Here is a 10,000-nt window from a genome sequence, read left to right as displayed (position 1 = left end):
ACGCCGCTGCCCGGGATGACGTTGCCCTCGGCCACGCCGGGCGCGCTGGCCACCTGCGCGCCGTCCACCCACAGCGAGGCCAGGCCCTGCTCCGAGCTCCACGCGCCGCACAGGTGCGTCCAGCGCCGCTCGGCCACCACGCCGGACGCCTCCACCAGGTGCGCCTCGCCGCCCACCGTGAACACGGCGCCGCCGCGGCTCGTCAGCACCAGCTGGACGTCGACGGGGTTCCAGGCGCCGCCGTAGGAGAAGAGCACCGTCTTGTTGAGCGCCTGCGTGGGCCGCGCCCACAGGCACACGGTCAGCGCGCTCATGCGCACGTTCCGCTGCTCCAGCTGCGCGTACGTCTCCGACGACTGCATGGGGATGAACACGGCACTGTCGCAGCCTGGAGCAGAAACAGGAGACAGAACGGGAGAGAGAAAGAAAGAAAGAAGGAAAGAAAGAGTGACTTATGTGAGATAATTACAGTAAAGAAGAAAGACACAGGGTCATCATCTAGCGCTGGTGTTCCTCGAGTCGAGCACAGTGCTTATTAGCCATCCATTTGTCACCCGTGGCTTTGTCACCCGTGGCTTTGTCACCGCGTTGTGAAACTGTAATTCCTCTTATGTAATTCTGTACTGTCCTGCTCGTGCCATAAGTCATGTAACAACAGCACTTTATACAGAAAGAAAGCACAAAAAAAGAAGCGGTTCAGCCTTGATGATGAAATGCTTCGTCCAGGCCAGGATGACCCCTTCTGGGGCCATGTTTAGTGTTTAAAGAGCGACGGAACGAGGGAGGGGGTTTGCGGAAAGAAGGGAGGAGGAGGGGGGGTTGTCCAGGGAAGGAGAGGGCACGGTTACATTTCTGGTTTGAGGACCCCGTATCAGTCATTACCTCATGTATTTGTCAGGGACGGAGGGGGATCAACCCTTTAGTTGAACATTTCCTCACGGATGAATGTAAGTTTCACGGAAGTTGCACATCATCAAATGAACGCTTAATTGATTTAGCATGAATTTCAATTGACAGTGATCTCATTGCACTTTTGGCGATTCCCCTTGCAATACAAGCCCCTTTCTCTCAGAGAGCGACATACTGTAGATAGTGAGGAGGGGGAGAGAGGGAGGCTACAGCCTCAGGGTGGGAGGGCGAGGACCATCCTTACTTCTCTTAATCCTCCATATGTTTAGTTAAACTCTGATGTGAAATACAGTCTCTCTCTCCCTGGAGTTCAAAGTCCCTTCATTCTGAAATTAGTCAAGCTGAATGGCAATGATCTCAAAACAAGGACTTTATTGGCTTTGCAAATAACCGCGGTTTGTCTAATTGTGTAGATCCACAGCTTTGAAATGTCAACACAGCCACTTAGGCCTGTATAGAAGCGACGGCTAGCTATCAAACGACTTTCTTAAGGTGCTGCCGTTAGGCAGTGAGGTGAACAGAAAAAAGATCTGCGTAGATCTGTTGAGGTTTGAGCTCCTCACTGACAGAGGAGGCTCCAGAGATACTCTACTTCTCCATAACATTGGCAAAACGCTTTTATTACATTTGTCTAAGGTTGCCTGTGATTTTCTTTTAGGCCTGCGCTGACAACTGCTGCCATGTGGTTCTGTTTTGCCCTCTCTTAGGTGTGGTCACCCTGCATAGCTTCTAATGATTATCCCAAGCTCTGCTTCTCCTTTAAGCCTCGCACTCGCAAAAGGGGCCACTAACACAGTCCGCCTGGGCTGCTCGCAGATTAAATCACTCCGTCTGATTCCACCTGGGATTTGTATCCGGCTTACTTACAGAGCGCGCAGACAGACCTCGTTTTTGGCGAGTAGTTCTTGATGTCAAGGAGAAGGCATTGAAGTTTTGCAGGCAGGCCACCTTCAGTGGTGCCATTAGCATTTTTGAAGGACTAGTTTGACCGGTTCGCAGACATTTACTCTAAACTGTTGTTACGCACTCCATGGACTGAACTACTGAAATGTTGAACATTTTATAGCTTCCATGGAAGCTACCACAAAAAGTTCTTTAATCTTCTATCGAGCCACGTGCCAACTTTTCAAGATGCCACTAAACTCCATCTATCAGTAGGTGTTGAATTGTTAGACGTTTTGCACACATTTAGTGAGTTGTGCGTTCGACGTGTGCTCATACCTGCTGGCATGCTGTTCTGCGTGGTGGCCAGTAGTTGGCGCTCCATCTGCTCCCGCAGGGCGTGCACCTCCCCCGTCAGCCTGTCGAGCGACTGCTCCAGCCGTCCCTCAGCGCTCGCACTCGCCGCCGTCGCCTGCATCAGATGCCTGGACAGGAAGCCCTTCCCGTCGTTGCTTCCCCCGCCGCTGGCCCCCGCCCCCGCCCCCGCCGCCGCCGCTCCTCCGCCGGCCCTCCCGTTGAGGCAGGCGCTCTCCAGCTTGGCGAGCCGGCCCGCCTGCCCGCGGTTGGCGGCGAGCAGCTGCTGCAGGGCGGCGTCGTGCTGCGCCCGCTCCCGCCCGCCGGCCTCGCGCATCTGATCCAGGACCTGCTGCAGCCGCTGCTCCAGCAGCGCGGTGGCCCGGCGGCCCGTGCTCTCGATGGCCCCGGCGCAGGCGCTGCCGTAGCGCGCCACGAACTGGAGCATCTCGCCGCGCAGCGACTGCAGCTCCACCTTCATGATGTCGTCCGAGTACTGCAGCAGCATGTTCTCCTTCATCTGCGAGTTCTCCAGCATGGTGAACAGCTTGTCCCACTTGGTCAGCTCGGCCGACTTGCACTCGGACGGCGGGGCAGTAGGGGGCACTGTGGAGGGCGTCTCTGGAGAGGAGGAGAGAGAGGAGAGGGGAAGGTCAGGCTGGACGCTTGGACACGCTGAACGCGGAACGACCAGAAGTGTGGTTATGCAGTAGGTGGCTTTGGTGAATGGACTGTTATCTGTAGTCAATAGACTTCAATAGAATGGCGTAGAATAGCATTCAATAGAATAGAATCTCACATTGAATGCAGGAGGACTTGGTGTTTGGCTCACCAGATGCCTAACCATGACACACGGTGATGAACAGCTAAGGTATTTCTGTCTGCCCTGAGAGCGTCTGGAATGCTGGAATGGCCTTTAATTCAGTCCTTAACTGTTCTTGAGTTCTTTAAGTCTGGCTGTGCTCCTCTCTCTCTCTTCATCTCTACCTCCGTCTCTCTCTCTCTATCCCTCCCTACGCTCTGCCCTCTCTGGGCTGGATGCTCTCACTGGGACTGTTTTTGGCTCTGCTCTGTTGTGCCGCTGGTGCTATTGTGTGTGTGTGTGTGTGTGTGTGTGTGTGCGTGTGTGTGTGTGCGTGTGTGTGTGTGTGTGTGTGTGTGTGTGTGTGTGTGTGTGTGTGTTTGTGCACGTGCATGCGTGTGTTGTCACGTGTGAGAGTGTGTGTGTGTGTGTATGTGTGTGTGTGTCTTGTGAGAGTGTGTGTCTGTATGTGTCTGTGTGTGTTTGTGTGTTTATATGTACTGTATGTGTGTGTGTGTCATGTTAGCGTGTGTGTGTGTATTATAGTCTTTCCCCTGCCATGTTTCCTGTTTAATAATGTTTAATTGCATAAAACTTCAGCCGTAAGCAAGAGATGTTTCCTCTTAATTTCAGTTTACTGTTCATCCAAAACACAAATCCCTATGTAACCTACACTACTTTTCAGTCCACTGCCAATACACATACAGTCCATCAGTCAGACAGACACGTGCACTTACACACACACACACACACACACACACACACACACACCCAAGCTCACACACACACTCACACACAGACGCACGCACATAAACAAGGGTATTCTACTGAAACTGCCTACAGTAACTGAATCCTTGAATTTCTTCAGTATGTCATTCATTTTTAGCAGAAGCAGTGATTGCACATATACACCTATTTGTTTCCATAATTCTTCCATATCATCCTCCTAAAGGACTCATGTAACCAAATTATATATTTGTCACTTTACACTAAAACATGCATTAGAGTGTTTCAATGTAATCAACCAGGATAACTGACAAGAGGATCATAGTAAATATGATCAAGCAAGATCAACTGACAAGCACATCAAAGTAAATCTGATCAACCAGGATAACTGACAAGCACATCAAAGTAAATCTGATCAACCAGGATAACTGACAAGCACATCAGAGTAAATATATGCCATCAGACAGTAAGGACACCTGATGTCCTCCAGGTGATTTGACCAAACACACACACACACACAGCCGTTAGTAACCTCCTCCGTGAGAGCTCCCCAGGTGCCCGCTATACTGTAGTTCACTCACCGTCTTGCACGTCGCCCTCGGAGATCTCGTTGTAGTAGGCATCGACGTAGCGGGGCATGATATCCATGTCGTCGTCGTAGCCCTGTGCCCGGGCCAGCGGTAGGCAGCCCAGGCATACTGCCCCAAGGAGTCTCCACAGCAGCATGCTGACCGTACGCGCGTGTGTGTGTGTGTGTGTCTCCGCTGGGAACTTGACCAGTCTCTGGGCTCACAGTGTGTGCACGCTCAGTCAAAAAGGATGCTGGTGCCTGCCTGCGTGCTTGCGCGCGTGTGTGTGTATGTGTGTGTGTTTGTGTGTGTATGTGTGTGTGTGTCTGTGTGTGTGTCTGTGTGTGTATGTGTGTCTGTGTGTGTGCGTGCTCAGGAGTGCAGCATGTGCGAGCAGCCTGTGGTCTCTCTCTCTCTCTCTCTCTCTTTCTCCCTCTCTTTCACTCTCTTTTTTCCCTCTCAGTCCTTCTCTTGTTATCACACACACACTGTCTCCCTCTATCTCCTCTCTGTTTCCCTCTCTCTAGTCTCCCTTGGTTAGCCGCTGAGCTATCTGTTGGCAGTGGTCGCACTGAGAGTTGTCCCGGGCTGCGAGGCGCGCGAGTGTGTGAGTGTGTGAGGGAGTGAGTGAGGCAGCGCAGGGCTCTGTGGTCTATATAAACAGCCGCGCTGAGCAAGGGGAGGCAAAGGGTTAGTAATGCGTCGTTGGAGGTAGCATGGGTGGTGTAATCAAATAGAACTGCTGCTCCTGCAAGTCAGGGCAAGGGCGTGGGGGTAGGGGGGGTGGGGGGGTAGTTGGGGGTGGGGAAGTGAAAGTGGAGAACATGAGAGAGACAGACGTAAAGAGATGGAGCGAGAGTGGGAGTTTGTGAAATTTTGGAGGTTTGCTGGAAATAGTGGAGGTCGGTTGGAATTTTTGGAGGTTTCATGGATGTGAAAGTATGAATGTTTGTTTGTACTGTTTGTTTACTGGCACTTTATTTCTAACTTTGCTCCACTGTTACAGCTGAGAGACTGAGTAGTGTTGTGGAGCCCCTGGTACGTGCCCTAACGCGATCCCATTGGTCCTGTCTGACCTCAGCTCTCTGGTCCTCAGCATACACAAGATTGGTGTCCAAATGTCCGGACGTCCCCTCCCCCCGTTAAAACAACAAGTACGCAAGAGGCAGACTTCTCATGGTTGTAGCAGATGCTCTGCAGGCATGTCTGAGTGTTGGGAAGAGATTTTCTCTGCCGAGGCACCTCTCCGTTGCATGTAGGGAATTGGGTCTGTTTTATGCCTGTGTGTGTGTGTGTGTGTGTGTGTGTGTGTGTGTGTATGTGTGTGTGTGTGTGTGTGTAGGTCTGTGTGTGGTGCTGCAGGAGGACTGACTGGTGAGTTTTGTGCTCAGTCCTTATGGCAGCCACCTGAGCGGTGGTGCAGGCCAAGAGGAAGCCCGTGATTCATGGTCTCACATAAAACCAATAAACAGCCACCCATCAGAATCCTCAGTAAGGCCAGCAGCACCACACCAGCCCTAGAAAGTCTATGCCTTTGTCCTTTCACATATACATGCTATGTAAGTATTATGTCAAGATGTGAAATATCAGGACTTGGTATCAGGAATGAACAGGAGTAGACTATGATAGGATGAGAAAATATGAAGTAAAAGACTAATAACTGGAAGCAACAGTAGCCCTGTGATACTGTATCTCCGTGTTTTAAGCACTGTGTTGGTTTTGGGAGCCTGTGTGCTGTGGTATCTAATCTCCCAGCACTGTAAGTAGACCCACTGGCGTTTTTGATAGTGTACCAGAGTTGTGGGGGCATGGCCGGGGTTCGGTCATGGAAACTCACTGTCAGGGCCGACCCCATGCAGTCCCCCATAACACGCTCGAGCTCCGCTGACACATGGCAAACAATGAAGCCTGGAGCCCGACACCGGGCCTCAGCTCTGGGACTCGCACACTTCACAAGGCTCCGCGCAGGACACAGGAGTGCCCGGATAGATTATATGACACGTGGAACACCAATCGGTCACAGGGCTCGCGTACTCCACGCCGATTCATATTGTACAGGGGCTGGACTAGTTCATGTCTTTTGAAGCGGGGAAGTTTGACATATCTCTGCCAGGTTTCTCACAGAGTTTGGTTGCAAGCTCATTGACAAGGTATTTTGTGGTTGAAGCCACACATTGATTTTCATCTTGAATTTTATAGTTGTGGTCTCCAGGCTTTGAGTGGAGCTGCATGATGAATGATAAGTTGATGCAAGTCTAAAATGGACTTGTCATTGAGGGAACCGTTTAAGTGCATTTGGTTTCATTGACATTTGCGTGGTTTTGCAGTGGTTAGATATGTGAGGCAAATGGGGTTTTCAAGAAACCGAAAGCTTGCTTATCACATGTAAAGACACCAGAGCTTGTGTGGTTGTGTGATATTTGAGGCATTTTCAACTGGGAAGTGAGATGTCTTCTCCATGACAACTTTCCCGAACAAATAGTATTGTGATCAAGCGATGCAGACGCATCTTGGGAGCTGCATGCTCTTGGAAAAATCTTTTGCCCTGTGACTGTATGAAAGAGCATTTTTGTCCCCTATGGGGACCACTACAGAAGGTCACTTGGTAGAAACTGTAAATCTGCCAACCTGGAATGTCCCGAGTGGCCTGAGAAGTGAAATGGCACGCACCCACACGCACCTCAAGCAGAGGAGGATTAACAAGAGGTGACTTCTCTCAAAAGACACAAAAGACACTGTTCTCCCCCACGGCCCCAGTGAGGACATGCATTGGTAATTTTGCCAGACCTTAGTGCGGCTCGCCAAGCAGTCATAGCTTCATTGCATAACAATGGACACATAACATTATGTCAAATGACAAGTCTCCTCCACGTGAGAGCGCTTTGTTTACGGCGCTCCCGGTGCCTTTGGGAAGCTGTAAGTCAGCGCGGGGGCTTTTCTGTAGTGATGCGCTCGTGTGATTTACCGCGAGGGCAGGGAGAGAGGAGAGGCCCGGGCAGTAAAGCTGAGCGTGTTTACAGCCCGTTTACAGACGAGGAGCACCCTGGAGCACCTGAGGCGGGGGAGTCTGAAGACGCCGGGCGGACATCGTTCCTTCCCCACCACCTCCCCCTCTCCTCTCCTCCCCTCCCCTCCGCTCCTCCGCCTTCCAGCTGATGAGCTTGTAAATAAACACGGCTCTGTCTGCCAACGCCTATCGCCCAAGACGTCACCCGACTCCTGTTTTAACCGCTCGCGGCGTTCGCTTTTTGGATATCAGTGCTTTTAACAGATAGGCCAGCATTAAGCACTGCAGGGTGCTCATGTGCGTGTGCGTGTTAGCGCAGAGATAGCCGAACATCAAAGGTGCGCTAATAACACGCTGTCAGTGGGTCACCTGTGGAATGCCTGTGTCGTGGCCGTGCTTTACGGCCTCCTCGGTTCCTCTGTTCCTGATGTTATCGCCAGAGGCACTCAAGGAACCGGCTTATCTGTCTGGAGGCCGGCCTGCCTCTCTCTGCTGCGCTTTTAGCACCCTGGGCCCCCTGTCCTGCCCTCCGTCTTCGGACGCCGTCTAGCGCGGAAGCGCCAAGGACGTGGGTCTCGGGTGACGCAGGCGTCCCCTCGCCCGCTGTGGTGTTGATGTGGCTAATGTGCGTCGTTGTCATTGTCGTCTGGACTGGCGTGGGCGGTGGACGCGGTGGGCAGAGCGGCAGGACTGGCAGCACACCGGCCTGCTGTGTGTCTGATGTTGCCATGTGCGGGCGCTGGGAGGTCTGGAGCTTCTGGCCGCGTGGCTGCGAGAGGAAGTCTGTGAATCCACAGCCGTAGGTGGAAAGCAGGGACCGCTCAACCAGGATTACGGGTGTGTGTGTCCGTTCATGGTTATGGTTAGGGTTCCTGGCACACACTTATGTCCAAAGTGACGTAGAACAACAATAAACTTAATCATCAAAAACAGTTCAAATAATAACAGCAGTAAACTGAATCATTTGAACAGAATAGGAACAATAGCTAATCAAATTAATGGCAAGAATCATAAACACATGGAAACTAGGAATCTGCAAGGGGACACTAATTAGTACAACATAAGGTCAACAGATGAGTCTTTTAACACTTTTTGAAAATCCCAACATCATGGCTACGATGAACGAAGAGCACCAACATGGAACCACAGACGATCCATGTCTCTCTCACCTCCGCCGTACCAGCCTGTGTCTCTGTGTGTGTGTGTGTGTGTGTGTGAGAGTGTGTGGGTAACTGCTGCTTGTGCTGATGGATTCATTTTACACAGTTCACATCTGTCATTTTCTCTAGTGTACAGTAAGACCTGTTTTATTTCTCAGGGATTACTTCTCAGTAGCTTTCCTGTAAACGCCGCAACTCTGGTTTTTCCCGTAAAAAGGGCCCATGTTTAGCTTTTTATTGAAGTGTCTTGTAGCTTTCAGGTGTGTGAAATGTGCTCTGGCACAGCCCTCACAGGAGCTTAGGTGGAGCAGAGGACAGGAGCCCCCCGGGCCATCGCTCTCACTGGGCTCCATCAGGAGCCAGGACGTCTGGCCGCATGGAGGGGCCAGCTGGTTGTTGGGGGGAGTGAGTTTCTCACGGACATGGTGATTGGACCCCCAACCCCACTTCATGCCACCCCAAACACCACCACCACCTCCTCCTCCTCCTCCTCCTCCTCAAACACCACCACCACCACCACCACCACCAATTCTCCTCAAAACCTAGACCCCAAACCCAAACCTCCACCTCAAACACCACCGCCGCCACCTCCTCCTCCTCAAGCCTAAACCCCAAACACAACCTCCTCCTCCACCCCAAACACCACCACCACCTCCTGCTTGCCTTTTCGGGTCCAGGGACGGCGCTACCCTTCAGAGAGAGCGAGTGAGCGCGCAGCTGGAAGGACTCCCCCAAACTTCCTGCTCCCACACATGTTTATTATTTCTTCACGCTGCACCATAACCCCAGCGCTGCCCCCTCCACCTCCACCTCCACCTCCGCCCGTCCCCGTCCCCGCGCCCCCCAGACCCGCCGCGTCCCCGCCACAAATAGCCCTCCTCCGCCGTGATGAGGAGTCACCTATAGGAAGCCAGGGATTGCTTCCAGATGAAGCGCTCGCCTTTTGACAGACACTGGGGGGGATTTTTTTTATTTTCTCCGGTTTTTTTTATGGTGTGACTTTGCCAAATTTGGAATAAATACACTCTCTCTCTTTTTTTCTCTCTCTCTCTCTCGCTCTCTCTCTTTCTCTCCCTCTTCAATTGTAGTATCTGAGCAGTCATATGCGCTGCAGATGAAGCCGTGGTTTTAGTGTTCTGAACCCAAATAATAAATATATAATGTATCCTAATGAAAAACAACAACAACAGCAGAGCAACAAGCAGCGCCTCAGTGGGACGCTTTGATTAGTTACAAAATTGGCTCTTTTTTTGGGGGAAAAAGAGAAACGTCAAATAATGAGTCACTCTCCTCCAGCAGCTTTTCGACAGGGTCATCCTTTGAAACCCCCCTCATGTATTTCACCAGCCACGGAGTTGGGCAACAGTGTGGGTTGCTGCGAGAGCGCTGTCACGCGTAATGGCTAGTTTGTTTAAAGGCAGATCTGTCAATGATTGAAATGAGCTGCGCGGCTCCGGAAGGCCGGGGTTGGCAGGACAGCTCTTTTTATGATGCATCAATCCAAACCTCATGTGGAGTAATGTGTGAGCTGACTCAGGTCTCCTGCACGTCCAGGGCAGTGTGTCACGCTCCACAATGCAACAGCCGCATA

At 51.8% G+C, this 10,000-nt stretch overlaps 2 protein-coding genes across 3 annotated transcripts in view; one reads left to right on the top strand and one right to left on the bottom strand.

Moving 5' to 3' along the window:
- The window catches only part of ptx3a (pentraxin 3, long a), a 5,897-nt gene extending 1,047 nt beyond the window's left edge, over positions 1 to 4,850 (bottom strand). Inside the window, exons 1-3 of the mRNA XM_062553001.1 lie at positions 4,255 to 4,850; positions 2,131 to 2,766; positions 1 to 388 (exon numbers count right to left, since the gene is read on the bottom strand). The exon at positions 1 to 388 is cut by the window's left edge and continues 1,047 nt beyond it. Of these exons, the coding sequence (XP_062408985.1) occupies positions 1 to 388; positions 2,131 to 2,766; positions 4,255 to 4,399 (1,169 nt within the window). The 5' untranslated portion in view covers positions 4,400 to 4,850. The remainder of the gene's footprint in view (positions 389 to 2,130; positions 2,767 to 4,254) is intronic.
- veph1 (ventricular zone expressed PH domain-containing 1) overlaps positions 1 to 10,000 on the top strand; it is a 71,602-nt gene that overhangs the window by 19,361 nt on the left and 42,241 nt on the right. The gene's annotated exons all lie outside the window — the stretch shown is intronic.

The sequence above is a fragment of the Sardina pilchardus genome, chromosome 13 (assembly GCF_963854185.1).
Source record: "Sardina pilchardus chromosome 13, fSarPil1.1, whole genome shotgun sequence".
Lineage (NCBI taxonomy): Eukaryota > Metazoa > Chordata > Actinopteri > Clupeiformes > Clupeidae > Sardina > Sardina pilchardus.
Note: the sequence above shows the minus strand (reverse complement) of the source record. Positions and strands in the feature narration are given on the sequence as shown.